At 38.2% G+C, this 18,057-nt stretch overlaps 1 protein-coding gene across 3 annotated transcripts in view; it reads left to right on the top strand.

Moving 5' to 3' along the window:
• LOC136878704 (cyclic GMP-AMP synthase-like receptor) overlaps positions 1 to 18,057 on the top strand; it is a 134,392-nt gene that overhangs the window by 108,618 nt on the left and 7,717 nt on the right. For all 3 annotated transcript variants that reach the window (XM_068228906.1, XM_068228907.1, XM_067152133.2), the window contains exons 8-9: positions 8,678 to 8,806; positions 16,690 to 16,880. In XM_068228906.1, coding sequence (XP_068085007.1) covers positions 8,678 to 8,806; positions 16,690 to 16,880 — 320 coding nt within the window. The remainder of the gene's footprint in view (positions 1 to 8,677; positions 8,807 to 16,689; positions 16,881 to 18,057) is intronic.

Here is an 18,057-nt window from a genome sequence, read left to right on the forward strand (position 1 = left end):
TGCCATAATCTATTAGAAAATGAGTCAGATCACGAATTTTGGCGGATTCTCTGAGAAAACGAGTCAGATCGCGAATTTCGGCGGCTTATATATAAAACAATAAGCATTCAATTCTAAATTTCAGTATAATACCGTTGTGAAGCACGGGTATCTTGCTAGTCTATATATATAAAATAACTTGTCCTGACTGACTGACTGATTCATCATCGCCGAGCCAAAACTACTGGACATGTAGAAATGAAATTTTGAGGATACATTATATTACAATGTAGGTGCTCGCTAAGGGAGGATTTTTGGATATTCCGTCACTAGGGGGTGAATTTTTTAAATGAGTGTGTGTATATCTCAAAACTTTGAAAGATACAGATGTAAAAATTCACATTTAGAATCTCCTTTAAAAACAAAGAAACACGTATTTTTTTGTTTTCTGTAAATCCCATTAGGAGGGGAGGAAAAGGGTGAAAAAAGGGTTAAATGCCTTTAATGAGGATACTTATATCTCAGAAACTGAAGATATCACAGATCTGAAAATTGGTATTTGGGATCTCCTTTAAAAATATAGAAACAAGTATTTTTTGTTTTTGGAAAATCCAATTAATGGGGGTTAAACAGGAGTGACAAACTGGGGTGGATTTTTAGAAAGACTATATCTACTGTATATCTCAGAAATGTAAAATGTTACAGACGTAAACATTGGTATTTGGAATCTCCTGTAATAGGTAAGAAACATAGGTGATTTGTTTTTGGAAACCCCACTTAAGGGGAATTAAAAAGGGGGTGAAATTTTAAAATAAGCATTTCTACAGCATATCTCAAAAACTTAACATGTTACTGAAGTGAAAAATAGTACTTTCTATCTCTATTAAAAAGAAAGAAACATGTATTTTTTGTTTTCTGGAAAACCACTTGGGTGGGGGTGGGGTAAACATTGACTGAAAATGTGGTTGAATTCTTTTAATTAGGATACTGATGTCTCAAAAACTGAAGATGTTACAGACTTGAAATTTGCTATTTGGAATCTCCTTTAAAAATAAAGAAATACCTATTTTCTGTTTGCAGAAATCCACTTAAAAGGGGGAGGGAGATAGAATTGAAAAATTAGTTGAATTATTTGTATGAAGATACTATTATCTCAAAAATGAAATATTTTGCAGACGGGAAAATTAGTATTTGGAATCTGCTTTATAAGTAAAGAAATGCGTATTCTCGGAAAATGCATGCACATGGGTGGGGGGGGGGGGGGGAGGTGAAAGAATTGAAAGTTAATTGAATTAATTGTATGAGGATACTTACATCTAATAAAATTTAAAGTTGTTGCAGACATGAAAATTAGTATTTGGATCTCCTTTAAAAATCAAAGGAAAACACGTTTTTGGGGGGGGAAACCATTTTGGGGGCGGTGGTTAAAATGAGTTGCATTCCTTTTACGAGGACACATATCTCAAAAACTGAAGATTTTAGAGTAGGGAAAAAAGGTATTTAGAAGATCCTTTACTATTAAAGAAACAAGTATTTTTTGCCGGAAAATTCACTTAGGAGGGGGGAGTGTGAAGGGAAGTGAAAAGAAACTGAATTCTTTTTACGGGAATACTTATATCTCAAAACTGAAGGTAACAGACATGAACATTGGTATTTTGAGTCTCCTTTAATGAACATAAAGAAACACGTCTTTTTTGGGGACGGGGGTAAATCAATTTAACGCCGATGGGATGGAAAAGGACTTGAGACCAATTGATTTTACTGTTCATAACATACTTATTCTGATCATAAACCAATCATTTTTAATCTTTCCTGGGTTCGTTTTCAAGAGCCATCTTTTCCTTTGGAGAACTTAGTTAGATTACAGTCGATTCTCCTGCCATATAAAGAAAATAAAAAAACACATTTGAAATGAAATGGCGTATGGCTTTTAGTGCCGGGAGTGTCTGAGGACATGTTCGGCTCGCCAGATGCAGGTCTTTCATTTGGTGCCCGTAGGCGACTTGCGCGTCATGGTGAAGATGAAATGATGATGAAGACAACCCATACACCCAGCCCCCGTGCCAGTGAAATTAACCAATTATGGTTAAAATTCCCGACCCTGCTGGAAATTGAACCCGGTACCCTGTAACCAAAGGCCAGCATGCTGACCATTTAGCCATGGAGCCAGACACATTTGAAATAAACGATAGGAATGATATTGTTCTTGATTTATAAATTTCATTTTTATTCCGTATTGATAGCCACCAAATGTCATAAAAAAGAAAGAAAAGTTCCATCTGATCAATACCTATTTATTATCGCATGTATGATGGAATATCACATACATAATAGGACCAGTTTCGACCTCTTACAAGGTCATCCTCAGCTGCATTAGAATCCTATGTTTGCATTTTTGTATTATGCATCATTCTTGAAAGCTTTATGACATACTCTGAAATTTAACAACATTATGTTGGTTACCCTTTTGCTAAGAGTTCCAATGTTACATCATAGCTAAAATTATAACATGTTAAATACTCTTATTACATAATATAATGACCCAATGTACACATGTAATTATAATAAAATGAGTTCGTCTTTTTTCTTTTCTAATGCGTAATGAGTATGTAAGAATAGTTTACCAAAGGCGTTTGCCTATTCAGTTAAAACAAGCTCCATTCTTATAAATGTTTAATCATGTATGAGGCGAGCTTTGTTGATACTCTTGATGCTGATAGTTCAATAAAATATATGTGGATATGTAATATATTTTATTGAACTATCAGCATATAATTCCATTTGATTGGCGTATTTTACTGCTAATTTACTGCTATAACATTAATCACTTCACAGGTGATATTCCATCATACATGTGATAATAAATAAGCATTAATCAGGTGGAATTTTCTTTCTTTTTATGAGGAATGATATTGACTGCGCAATTGTTCACCTCTATAATAAGGTCAATAATGCTCGGAAGTATATCATTCGTATCGCCAGAAGTCCCGCACACTTGCCTAAGTGCGACAATGGTGCTGCCCACATTGTCAGCAATGACAATGCAGCAGATGTAATTTACCACCAAGTAGTGGTCTTGCATCTTGCTGTGGGGTCCAGAACATAAATAATAATAATAATAATAATAATAACCTAAATTCAACTAACATCACTCACTCTAATAATAAAAATAAAAATGTTCTGGACCGTCATCAAAATGTGCGGACTGTGCTGGAAACGGGACCTGGCCGGGAAATGACTACAAATGCAGTCCGGTTGCGGGTTCAGTACCGCCAAGACACCCAAGACGACACCACTCCGGAATTCCTCAAGGATTTGATCCATATTAAAAATGCTTATAGGAAAAGATGACAAAGATTTAGGGACCCAAATGACCGAGTGGAATACCTGGACCTAGCTGAGGAAGTACGAAATCGATTGCTGGAAAGAAAGATTGATAAATGGAGGAACTTTGCCGTAATCTCTCAGAAAACGAGCCAGATCGCGAATTTTGGCAGATTCTCTCAGAAAACGAGTGAGATTGAGAATTTTGGCGGATTATATATAAAACGTTAAGCATTCAATTATAAGTTTTAGTATAATACCATAGCGAAGCACGGGTATCTTGCTAGTCATCTATATATATAAAATAACTTGTCCTGACTGACTGACTGATTCATCATCGCCGAGCCAAAACTACTGGACATGAAGAAATGAAATTTTGGGGATACATTCATATTAACATGTAGGTGCTCGCTAAGAGAGGATTTTTGGATATTCCGTCGCTAAGGGGGGTGAGATTTTAAAATGAGTGTATCTATATCTCAAAACTTTAAAAGTTTACAGATGTAAAAATTAGTATTTAGAATCTTCTTTAAAAATAAGGAAACACATATTTTTTTGTTTTCTGAAAATCCCAACAGAAGGAGTGAAAAAGTGGTTGAATGCCTTTAATGAGGATACTTATATCTCAGAAACTGAAGATATTACAGACCTGAAAAATTGGTATTTAGGATCTCCTTTAAAGGTAAAGAAACATGTATATTTTGTTTGGAAAATCCACTTAATGGGAGGGTGAAAAGGGGGGTGAATTTTTAAAATGAGTGTATCTATATCTCAAAACTCTGAAAGTTTACAGATGTAAAAATTGGTATTTAGAATCTCCTATAAAAATAAAGAAACACACACTTTTTGTTTTTGGAAAATCCCAATAGGAGGGGTGAAAAAGGGTGAAAAAGTGGTTGAATGCCTTTAATGTGGATACTTATATCTCAGAAACTGAAGATATTACAGACCTGAAAATTGGTATTTGGGATCTCCTTAAAAAATAAAGAAACACGTATTTTTTGTTTTTGGAAAATCCAGTTAATGGCAGGGGGTGAATAGGGGGTGAATTTTTTAAATGCTTGTATATATATCTCAAAACTTTTAAAGTGTGCAGATGTAAAAATTGGTATTTAGAATCCTCTTTAAAAATAAAGAAACATTATATTTTTTAGTTTTCTGAAAATCCCAATAGGAGGGGTGAAAAAGGGTGAGAAAGGGGTTGAATGCCTTAAATGAGGATACTTATATCTCAGAAGCAGAAGATATTACAGACCTGAAAATTGGTATTTGGCATCTCCTTTGAAGATAAAGAAACATGTAACTTTTGTTTTTGGAAAATCCTATTAATGGGGGTTAAACAGGAGTGACAAATTGGGGTGAATATATCTATAGTATATCTCAGAAACGTAAAATGTTACGGACGTAAAAATTGGTATTTGGAATCTCCTGTAAAAGTAAAGAAACATAGGTGATTTTTTTTTTTTTTTTTTGGAAACTCCACTTAGGGGGAACTAAAAAGGGGGTGAAATTTTAAAATGAGCATTTCTACAGCATATCTCAAAATCTGAACATGTTACCGAAGTGAAAAATAGTACTTTCTATCTCTATTAAAAAGAAAGAAACATGTATTTTTTTGTTTTCTGGAAAACCACTTGGGTGGAGGGGTAAAAGTGACTGAAAATGGGCTTGAATTCTTTTAATTAGGATACTGATATCTCAAAAGCAGAAGATGTTACAGATGAGAAATTTGGTATTTGGAATTTCCTTTAAAAACAAAGGAATACGTATTTTTTGTTTTCGGAAATCCACCTAAAGGGGGGGAGGGAAATTGAAAAATTAATTTAATTATTTGTATGAGGATACTATTATCTAAAAACGAAAGATTTTGCAGATGTGAAAATTGTTATTTGGAACCTGCTTTAAAATTAAAGAAACACGTATTCTCGGAAAATCCAATGAAGGGGGGGGGGGGGGGGTGAAAGAACTGAAAAATTAATTGAATTAATTGTATGAGGATACTTACATCTAACAAAAAGTAAAGTTCTTACAGACGTGAAAATTGGTATTTGGATCTTCTTTAAAAACAAAGAAAAAACATTTTTGGGGGAAATCATCTTGGGGGGTGGGGGTGAAAAGGAGTTGAGTTCTTTTTAAGAGGACACATATCTCAAAAACTGAAGATGTTAGGGTTGTGATAATTGGTATTTAGAAAATCCTTTACTATTAAAGAAACAAATATTTTTAACAGGAAATTCACTTAAGGGGTGGGGGTGGGGGGAGTGTGAAAGGAAGTGAAAAAGACTGAATTCTTTTTATGGGGATACTTATATCTCAGAACTAAAGGTAACTGACGTGAACATTGGTATTTGGAATCTCCTTTAAACATAAGGAACACGCCTTCTTTTGAGGGGGAAATCAACTTAACGGTGGTGGGATGAAAAAGGAGTTGAGACCAATTGATTTTACTGTTCCTAATGTACTTATTCTGATCATAAACTGATCATTTTTAATCTTTCCTGGGTTTGTTTTCGAGAACCATCTTTTCCTCTGGAGAACATAAAGTCAGATTACAGTAGATTCACCTGGGCCCCAGGGGCTCTGAACTTTGGAGCGTGGGTTGGTGACCACGGGGCCCTCAGCTGAGTCCTGGCATTGCTTCCACTTACTTGTGCCAGGCTCCTCACTTTCATCTATCCTATCCGACCTCCCTTGGTCAACTCTTGTTCTTTTCCGACCCCGACGCTATTAGGTTTGCGAGGGCTAGGGAGTCTTTCATTTTCATGCCCTTCGCGGCCCTTGTCTTGCTTTGGCTGACACCTTCTTTTTTCGAAGTGTCGGACCCCTTCCATTTTTCCCTCTGATTAGTGTTATATAGAGGATGGTTGCCTAGTTGTACTTCCTCTTAAAACAATAATCACCACCACCACCAGATTCACCTGGCATGTATGTTGGGTATTCAGCCTGAAGGCTGGTTTGATCCTCTGCAGCTCCGCCAACAGCTGTCATAAATAGCCTAGGAGTCACTGAAGAAGCGTACTAGGGAAATGAGGAGTGAGGTAGTTTCCCGTTGCTTTCCTCACCGAGCCAGCCGCTGCTATTACATATCAGTCTGCCAAGCCCACTGAAATGCATGCACCAACCGACCATATGAGCGATATCTTCACACCATTCATAACAGGGACTGGCTGTATAAGCAATGGTATTACTAGCATCACTCATACCTCAGTCACTTTCATTTTGTCAAAGCCAAGGATGAGACTGAGACAGGTCAATGAAAGTAACAAATTTGATATAGCCCATACCAGAAGACATAGTGCACTGTAAACACTACATCTCACCAGCAAAGGCAGTCACCTGGCATATAAATTAAAATTTAAATACATTTGAAATAAACAATAGGTATGATATTGACCGTGCAATTGTTCACCCCTATAATAAGGTTAATAATGCATGGAACTATGTAATTCGTGTCGCCAGAAATCTTGCGCACTTACCTACACGCGACAATGGTGCTGGTCAAATTGTCAGCAATGACAATGGCTGCAGATATAATTTACCACCAAGTAGCGGTCTTGCATCTTGCTGTGGGTTCCAGACCGTCAATAATAATAATAATAATAATAATAATAATAATAATAATAATAATAATAATAATAATAATAATAATAATAATAATAATAATAATAATAATGTTCTGGACCGTCATTAAAATGTGCGGACCATGCTGGAAACAGGTCCTGGCCGGGTAATGACTACGATTGCAGTCCGGCCGCAGGTTCAGTACTGCCAAGGCACCCAAGATGACACAACGCCGGATCTCCTCAAGGATTTGATCCATATTAAAAAGGCTTATAGGAAAAGATGACAAAGATTTAGGGACTGAACTGACCGGGTGGAATACCTGGACCTAGCTCAGGAAGTACAAAATCGATTGCTGGAAAGAAAGATTGAAAAATGGAAGGAACTTTGCCATAATCTCTTGGAAAATGATTCAGATCACGAATTTTGGCGGATTCTCTCAGAAAATGACTTAGACCGTGAAATTCGGCGGATTATATATAAAACGTTAAGCATTCAATTCTAATTTCATTATAATACCATAGCAAAGCACGGGTATCTTGCTAGTTTATACATATAAGAAAAAATAAGGTCCAATAATACTGCCTTGAGGAATTCCCCTCTTAATTATTACAGGGTCAGATAAAGATAAAGATTCACCTACTCTAATTCTCTGAGATCTATTTTTTAGAAATATAGCAACCCATTCAGTCACTCTTTTGTCAAATCAAATTGCACTCACTTTTTCCAGTAGTCTCCCATGATCTACCCTACGATACAGTCCATTTGACCTCCTGAATCCAAGATATCTGCTATATCTTGCTGGAATCCTACAAGATGAGCTTCAGTGGAATAACCTTTCCTTAACCCGAACTGCCTTCTATCAAACCAGTTATTAATTTCGCAAACATGTCTATATAATCAGAAAGAATGCTTTCCCAAAGCTTACATGCAACACATGTCAAACTTACTGGCCTGTAATTTTCAGTTTTAGACTTTTTCAAGACACTGGCAAAGCATTTCAACTGATGAGCCCACCGCTACACTGGGGCAACACTTGGTCGGATTCATGTTCTGTGAAATGTAAGTTTTGACATAGCTGCTTACATTGTCTGAAACAGCATTGCCTAACTGAGCTCAATAGCTGCAGTCACTTAAGTGCAGCCAGTATCCAGTATTCGGAAGACAGTGGGTTCGAACCCCATTGTCGGCAGCTCTGAAGATGGTGTTCCGTTGTTTCCCATTTTCACACCGGGCAATTGCTGGGGCTGTACCTTAATTAAGGCCATGGCTGCTTCCTTTCCACTCCTAGCCCTTTCCTGCTCCATCGTCACCGTAAGACCTATCTGTGTCGGTGCGATGTAAAACAACTTGTTAAAAAAAACAGAATTGTCTATGTATCTCAGTTTAGTACCCCCTAATTTGATAAGTATATTTGAATATCCAGGAAAGTCCGTATTTGTTTTCACAATAAAAAGCACTTACTAAAGGGAGTATTTTCTTTATTTACAGCTCCTTGGCTGAATGATCAGTGTAGTGGACTTTTTTTCACAGGGACCAGGGTTTACTTCCTGGCTGGTTGGGGGTTTTAATTTTAAATGGTTAATTTCACTTGGCTCGGGGACTGGGTGTTTGTGCTGTCCCCAACATCGCTCCAACTCACACACCACTCATAACACTATTCTCCAATACAATACATGGCAGATGCCGCTCACCCTCGTCCATGGGTCTCCCTAACAAAGGCTGCACCAGGAAAGCAATAGCCACACAATTTTTTTTTTCTACATACAGTCTATTACTGCAGAAGTATTTGATACATATTTCTTTCTTACAGTTACTACGAGATAAGGAAAACTGGAAAAATCTCTCCAGTTATTATATCAAGACAGTCTTCCTGTGGGAAATAACTCGACAAGAAGAAGACTTCTGGAGTCAGGGAAATGTTGGTTTTATCTTTATGCATGTGAGTATCAAATCCTTGGGAAGTTTTAAATCCGGTGAAACCTTGCTAGTGCATTCCTCATTAGCATGTTTTCTTGATTTGCATGTTGTAAATTCGAAGTCCCCAATCCCTTCATATTAAATCTACTGTACATCTAAAACCTCACTTATCACAACACAAATTTTTTGTTATTACTGCTTAGTAGGCCAAAAAATGTGTTTTGTCATCCCTTGTGAAAGAAACATGATTTCCAACACAGATAACAGCCTTTGTCATAGGGGACAGCTCAGGGAAAATAATAATGGAATAAGGCCTTGAATTCCTTAACATTGCAGGGCAAGTTGCACTTTTGGGGAGCAAGGCATTATAACCTCAGAGAAGTTCAGTTTTGCTTGCCACTTATCAATGAGATAGGTGAGCAACCTAGTAAGCCTTTTTGTGCCTGTACTGTGCATTCAAGTTAGAACCACCACTGAAAATTGCTGTTAATTATGTAATTCCACCTTGCCAATACAATTAAATTTGTCTTATTCTATCACTAAATGCCGTACATGTTTCAAGAACCTCGGTTGTTCTCTTCTTCAGCGGCCCAATAAATCACCAAACACTTCTGGGACTTGATTCACCATTATCTCATAGAATACAATAATTAAGTTTTTATTAAATTTAAGAAAGTCCTCCATAAAATACCTGAACATTTTTTTACTAAACAATTTGAAATTAAAATATTAGATATGTCAACCAAATGAATTGTAAAACTACATAACAATAAATCTTCTACATACATTGCAATCAAAATGTCAGACTTGTCAGATAATATTTGTTTGTACAATCCCTGTCCTGTTTTTCTGCAGGGTCGGGAATGAGGTGAGATGAATCTGTCGTAGTGGGTTTTTATGATCGGATGCCCTTCCTGACGTCAACCTCATCAGAGGAGTTAATGAGATGAAATGAATGAAATGATATATGATAGCAGGAAGGGAGAGGGTGAAACCTGGTGCCAGCACATAGCCTACTTTTGTCAAATAGCACCAAGGAGTCTGCTCAAGGCTTAATGTCTCCATCTGACGGATGAATCACCATCAACAGAGTCATATGCCCTCACTGCATATGAGCACTATGGAGAGATTTTGAATTTAATCCAGGCTTCTGGCATGCAATCTAGTGATTAGAAATTGTATACCACCACCTCCCCTATCCTGCCGGCCAACATTCTGATGGTGAAATTTTTTCGACCAATGGGACTCGAACTGGCTAACCATGGTGTCAGACTGTTTAGACTTCAGTGCCTTAACAATCATAGCCACCAGGTGGGCTCACTTGTCAAATAAAGTAAAACATTAAAGTTACATCATAAAATATGCATCTCTTTCCCTTAAAATTCTAATAATCACTAAAACTAAAGTTTGCATCTATAATTATACATTTGTTACAACTCCTTTTGTATAACACCACCTCCAATAACTAATTTCTTTCTGGTCACTTTTCTTTTGCTTTCTTTACAGGGGTAGACTGCTTGTATCTTTATGAGTACATAATGTTGACCTCCTCCAAAAACAAAACAGTGTCAAGCAGGAAATACTCAGTGGGACAACAAAAAGCATCAGACTTTTACAATCAAGTCATAAATCTACTGGAGAATACCACAAGCAAAAACAACCCTGTACCACACCTACTTCGTACCGATTCTCACATGTCGTTTAGAGACATGCACTCTACTAAACAATGACTACAGCAGAATTTAGGTAACAGAAATGAGATTCATTAGAACTATGAATCAAACTACTCAAAAGGACAGGAAGATAGCTGGCACTCAGGTCCCTATATAATAAAGAAGCGTAGACTTCAATGATATGGGCACGTTATGAGAATGAAGAACAAGAGACTTGCCAGAAAATATTTTGACCTTACTGTCCAAAGAATTGATGATGATGGCTGCTGTTTAAAGGGGCCTAACATCTAGGTCATCAGCCCCTAATGGTACTAAATGAGACAAAATGGAATGACAAATTAAAAGTCCAAAATCCTCCCCTCACCAGAATTCAAAACGTGAGGACAAAGAATGAATGAATGGATATGAATTTAAAACAACCAGTGGATCCGACCCGCAATGTCTCGCATTCACAGAAGCTGACGTGAAACAATAGTATTACTGACCAAGGGACTGCGTCTATAGCATAATACTGAATCGATTATGCTTTTAGTCTAAAGGGGTCCAAAATCCAAGTCATCGGCCCCTCATAACGTTAATTATCACTAGGAAAGAAGAACCGTGGTATTTGTCATGTTGCGGTACTAATCAAAAGTAGCGTAGACTAGCGGTATTCCACACAGTATGGTGCCACTCACAGGTAATGAAATTCGCACATGGAATACAAACCTATGGTGTTTCGCACATTGCAGCGCCATTTACAGGCAACGCAAACCTATGATGTTCATCACATACGTGTACTAACCACAGGGACCCGCACTATCCCATGGTGTTCCTCATATAGTGTGTACTAATCATAGGCAAGCCAGAACTATGGTGTAGCTCACCCATGGTATCGCTCCTAAAGTAGTACTAATCACAGGTACTGTAGAAGCCGGCAACTTACTCTGTTGCTACTAATCACAAACCTATTTGGTACCTAACATAGTGGTACTACACGCAAGTAAAAGCGACCCATGGTGTTCCCCGCATGGTGGTTAATAATGCTATCTTTTATAATCACTCTTCAAAAATCAGCTGTTATTCAATACTTGACAATACTACCAATCTTAAGCTTTTGACATGCTTAAAGGGATATTTGGCTACATTTATTACAAAAAAGAATAAAGGAAAGCAACATTTCCTTGCGTATTGTACCCCCCTTTTCTTTCCGATTTTATAGCCGCAATAAGTAAGGGGTGGTTCAATATGCGATAGTCTCCCATTTCATGCAGTGACTTCTGGGTATAAAGAACTAAATTAGACATGTATGTATTCTGCACTATTCTTTTAAAAAAATAGGATTGTATTCTGAGTCTTTCTGGCTACCTTTGTTGGAAGGCAGAATTTCTAAATTTAAAAAAAAAAAAAAAATGGCGAGCACATGACTTTTAGGCCTACATATACTGTAAATATAATCATTTCTAATTACTTTTATGTCACATCATTCATTTCATTTCAATAACTACCTTAACGGGGTTGACATAAGAAAAGGCGTCCTGTCATAAAAACTCACCACAAAGATTCATCTCACTTCATTCTCAACCCTGTAGAGAAAAGGGATAAGGTTTAGACATACAGTTTTATTTATTGTACCGGTATTATGCAATATTAAGACAAAAGAACAAAAAAGAACTTAATGGCCAGTCATTTGTCTCTGTCAGTTGAACAGTAGGCCTATCACACAGTACACCTAATCACTGCTTTCATTTGAATTAACGTCTTGTACCGCCAACTTTCCTGCTACTGGCTTTGTCGTCATCCCAAATGACATCAACTTCACTGCCATCAAGAACATTCAAGATCCTGCTGTTTTGACATTTTAAAAAATAGTTTTGTTCCTGGTTACAGAATCCAAACATTGAGAATCTATTTGCAAATGGTTTCTGGAAATGGTCACTGTATTTTACCAGTTAGTGTATGCGTAGTAGAAGCCATACCTTCCAAATAAAGTCACACTGAAGAAAGCATGCCAACCCACCAGCTAGTTACTAGAAAGACTCGTACTTCCGAATGTATTACATATGACCAGTAGCATTCTTTGGATAACTGCAGCTGTTAAAAGCCAGACCTTTATTTTTAAGTATATTTAATGCTTCTTCTCTACATTTATCACATCAGGATCTACCTAAACAGCTGTAATTGAGATAGAGAGACTGCACTATTTAGGTTAAGTACGCTACCTTTAAGTGCCCGGATAGTGCCAGAAGTTCCACGACAAAAAGAAAAAAAAACAGATAACAGGCAAGCTTGCGGTATTTATGGATATCTAAAGGTGTGGAGGTAATGCATTATATTATCATCATCATCATCATCTGCAGTTTTCAACTGTTGGCCAGGTCTGCTTGCGTTACATTATCATAATATTTAATTTCACACGTTCATTGTCTCCATGTTTTTATTAACTCACAGTATGATTTGTTTGGTGTCTCTGAAAACCATAAAAGTTGGCAGTGGGACATAAAACAAATAACATTATTATTATTATTATTATTATTATTCTTTGTCGTTTAGGCCTACTGAGGACCACGGGGCTCGTATCTACTCTTGGGTAAAGTTGTTGCTTTCTTCTTCTTCCAATACTCCTGCATTTGCTGACTATGAGCCAGCTTTCTCTCCTAGGTCCACTTAGTTCCTGATTATTATTATTATTATTATTATTATTATTATTATTATTATTATTATTATTATTATTATTATTATTATTTGTTAGATATGTGGAGAAGTAAAACAGTAGTTACATGACTGGATTGTTTTTATACTGTTTTAAACCTACTTCTCCAAAAAATACCTGTATCGGTCTGAGTTATTTATTTATTTATTCACGAAGCACAAGATACAGCTACACTGAGCAAATTTCACTTGCACTGTCAACAGACTATTTAACAAACGTAAAATTTCATAATAAAACATAAGAAACATAACAAAATATAACAAGATCAGGTACACAGCCTACTAATAACAACTGTCCAAATCGAAAACCGTGAGAATGTCCATGTTCATAGCCAAGTCGTCGTGGGTCAAGATGGCGGTATAATCCCTTCGCATCAACTTATCTTTAAGATATTATTTACACACCTCTCGAATACACTTTTATTTGATGCTAGATCAAGCTCTTGTCTCTCATTAATATTGTTAAAGAGTGTTGGGAGGCGGATTAGGAAAGATCGTTGAAGTATTGAGTGCTGAGTGTGGGGAATGTGGAGAAGTTCTTTGGTTCTGGTGGAGCGGGAAGGAACACGGAGAGAGAAGAGTGAGACAAGATGTTCCGAGCGGTAATGTCCATTTAAGATCCCGTGAAGGAATCTCAGGTCAGCTACCTGTCGCCTGATGTGCAGCGGTGACATATTAATTGCCATTAATACCTGCTGCGTAGACAGATTTCTGAGCTTGGGGTTTCTGTTCCTTACAATTGCAGCAAAGAAGGACACTGCTCTGTCTAACTGCTTAGTATTGGAGGGGGAGGCTGTTGTCCAAATCGGAGAGCAGTAGTTTAAGAGAGGTTGAATGATCGTGAGGAAGAAGTGACGAAGAGCAATGGGGTCAGAAATTTCTGTGAAGCGATAGAGAATGCCTAGTAATTTCATAGCCTTGGTTGTATATGTTTCTATATGGGTCTTAAATTGTAATTTTGTATCGAATATTACACCTAGGTCACGCTGTTGCGTAACCACGGTGATGGGCTTGTCGAGTAGGTAATATGATGTCGGTAGAGGAGATTTACGCAGTGTTATGGTCATGTGGCTGCATTTTTGTGGATTGGGGATAAGTTTCCAAGTACGGCACCAGTTCGAGAGGGCGTTAAGTGAGGACTGTAGCAGAGCTGCATCTGCTGGATTCCTGATCTCCCTAAATATCTTGCAGTCGTCAGCAAAGAGTAGGGTATTCGCTGTTTCGTTGAGTTCGGACGGCAGATCGTCCATAAACAAAGAAAACAGCAAGGGGCCAAGAATACTGCCTTGTGGAACACCAGAGGTGACTGGTAACCATGAGGATGAAGTGCCTGATATTACCACTCTCTGCCAACGGTTATGTAGGAAGCCAGCAAGAAGGGTCAGAAGACTGCCATGTATATTAAATCGTTCGGAGATTTTATGGAGCAACAGAGTATGGTCTACAGAATCGAAAGCCTTCAAAATGTCTACGTAGCAGATATCCAGCTGTGATTTAGCTGCAATGGCGTGTGAAGCAAAGCTATGCAGAGTGGCCAGGTTTGTTAGACAAGAGCCACCTGGTAGAAAACCATGCTGCTTGGTTGAGATATACGGCAAAGTGAATGCGAGAAGACGCTGGTGTATAATTTTTTCAAAGATAAAGGATAGTGTGGGGAGAATAGAAATTGGTCGGTAAGATGAAACATTAAATTTGTTGCCTGATTTGAGAAGTGGGACAATATTTGCCTGTTTCCAGGTAATAGGAAAATAGCCCACGGCGAAACATCTGTTAAATAATTTAGAGAGAGGGACGCAAAGAGTTATGAGATATTAAACGATCACTTTGTTAATGATCTCACCTGTTACATTCATAGCAAAAACCGTGAATATTTTTTAACTAATACTCTTGCCCTCATCCCAAGGTGGTGCAGCTCTTTTTTTATGCATGTCCACCCCCCCCCCTCTTTCCCAATGGAGGTGAGCTGCATGTATGATTTTACTGCATACCAAACTTCCTAGCATTCTTAAATCTCTGGCAGTACCAGGAATTGTGCTAATTGTGCTAACCGTTATGCTGGCGGACATTCTTAACTACAAAACACAGACTTATCGCATGGCTGATGTGTACTTGCAATGTGCGGGCCAGACATACGAAACAGTTCACCTTATTTGTGCGATATCATCAGAGCTGAAGTACACTACAGAGGCGGATACTTATGAACTACAAAACACACATGTACTACATGACTTCATTGCATGGGTCAGACGGACAAAACTATTCACTAGTTTGTGCAATGTGATTGGAGCTGCAGTATGGCCTGTACCCACTTAGAAGTGGAATCATTTTTCTCCTCTGACAAATTATATTGGGCGGATCTGATATGCAGGCTTTCTTTTTTCATTTACTTTGTCTCGAAGGGGTTGCATGGCCGAGGAATAAAGGTGTGCTTGGTTCACCCGAAAGGATGTGGGTTTGATTCCAAGTCAGTTATGATATAGATGTTGATTCCCATAGGGAACCTGAAATATTTGTCCCAAATGAGTAAACTTTCAGGTTCCCTTATGGGAATCAACATCTGTACCATCTGATGGCCAGGCAGGCATCAATTTTTGGAAATGAGACAAAGTCTCTCATAGTGCAGTGACACTGCCGGTGGCTCCAAGTAGCCTACACAGTGGCCTCCGCGGTATGCACTAGCCATGTGTCTTGGTAGGTGTGCTATTTACCAACTGATGAGCCCAATTTAGCACACTGGGGCAAAACACTGGCAACAAGGAATGTGTTAGCTGGAAAATTTATAATGTACAATAACAGACCAACTATATCCCAATAAGGAATCAATCATCAGTCACCAATGATGTGCATTTAGGGCAGTTGCTCAAGTGGCAAATTCCCTATCACCTATTATTTTCTTAAATAATTTTAAAGTTGAAAATTTACTGAACATCGCCCTTGGAATCCCTTACTTCTCTTCCTACAAATGATTATTTGTCCCAATTTGTCTTCCTCAAATCCAAGTTTTCCTTCATATTGTAATCATTCCCACTTTAATAAATAATAATGTTATTTGTTTTTAAGTGCCACTAAGAGCTTTTACAGTTTTCACACATGCCGAGGTGCCAGAATTTTGTCCTGCAGGAGTTTGTTTACATGCCAGTAAATATATGACACACGAGTGACATATTTGAGCACCTTCAAATACCATCAGACTGGGTCAGGATCAAACTTGCCAACTTGGGTATCCTACATTTAAAAACACCACTCCACCTTATTCGTCTACTGTCATTCCATGGCATCTCTCCACTGACAGCTAGGGAGACACCACTTAATCAGGCAGCTTGTCTCCTTGTTCCTAAGTCTTCACAGCCCAAATTTTGCAACATTTTTGTAACACTGCTCTTTTCGTAATTAATGATCTTCATATTCCATGTTGATGAGAGTCTCTCTCTCTTCATTATTAATGGTAGTAAAACTGAAGTAAGCCATCAATTCATCAAACATTCTTCTCTTTCATATCTTATGGGTTTTTTGTTGTTTTTTTTTTTTTTTTTGCTTCCAGATGTTGAAGAGGCTAAAGTGCAACCTTAAAGAAGGAAAAATACCTTTGTTTTGGAATGAAGAAGTTAACTTGCTGGTTGCAAGGAGCGAGGCTGAGCTCCAGGGCATGAGCAATCGCCTCACAAAGATTATAAAGAAGATTGACGACAAACTCGAAGAATGTCCTGAATTGATATTGACTTTCTACAGGAGGTACTTACTGTTTTATTCTGACCTCATTAAGTTGCATCATTGGTGATACTGGCATCATCATATCAGGAAAATATGTGTAAGATATAAAATCTGAAGCTAAGAGAGTCAAAATATGGGGATTTCCCACAAATACGGTAAATAACTGGGATGTTGGTAGTATACTCCATCCTACGGTCGATTGTTTATGAGTTATGCCTGTTTATGTAGTGGGTTTTCATCATATCGCTGGCTACCCTCAGATGTTGCTGGGCATAATCGTGGATGTCACGCCCATTGTCTCGTGCATGGATGCTCAATAAGCCATTAAGAAGAGTGGAAACCTCTCATTTCAGTCCCTCTGGTGCACCAAGGTGTTATTCGATGGTTTTCACAAAGTGCTCCTCCATGCCATCTGGCTGAGGGTGCTCTTTTGGGTCTCGAACTCCCAGACATTCTAGAACCTCTTGCCCTAGTCACTGGCAATACCCTCGGTATGCCAAAGTGACAGAAGGAGTTCTTTACCAAGATGTCAGCTATTGTTGATGCCTCTTTGTTAGGGATAGCATAGTCCTCCATCCATTTGGTGGAGTAGTCCAAGGCGAGGAGTAGGTATAGCGATTCCCAATGTCAGATTTGGGGAAGGGCCCAGTAATATCAATGGCAATCCTCTTGAATGGTGCCCCGACATTGTTCTGTACCATCTGCGCCTCCACTCCTCATACATGACTCTCTGCTCGCAGCGCAAGCTTCACACATCTGGCATATTCTCTCTACATCATCTCTCAAATAATATCACTGTCAGACATGATCTAAAGTCTTGTTCACTCCCAGGTGGCCGGCAGTGGTGCCCATATGCAACTGAGTCACCTCTTCTTTCCTCATACTCTTGGGGATTATCAGGTGGGTGATCTGTTACTTGCAGTCGGTAGACTCTCACACGCAGGTTAGCATCCCATCCTTGGCCTTGAAAGATGTCCACCGGGCCAAGTACACCTTGTAGGTTGTACTGTGTTTGGCGATGTCCTTCTGTTCCGGTCACTGTCCTGACGCGACGTCCCGTAGAATCTACCTGATGTCATCCCTTCAGCTGCTTCCTCCTCAGGATGACTTGATCCCAGCCTTCCGCAACAGCTTGGAATATTTTATCAAGGGAAATGTTTGATTAATTTCAAAGTTATTTTAAATCTTATGAAAGACT

The sequence above is a fragment of the Anabrus simplex genome, chromosome 8, assembly GCF_040414725.1.
Source record: "Anabrus simplex isolate iqAnaSimp1 chromosome 8, ASM4041472v1, whole genome shotgun sequence".
In the NCBI taxonomy this organism is placed as follows: Eukaryota; Metazoa; Arthropoda; class Insecta; order Orthoptera; family Tettigoniidae; genus Anabrus; species Anabrus simplex.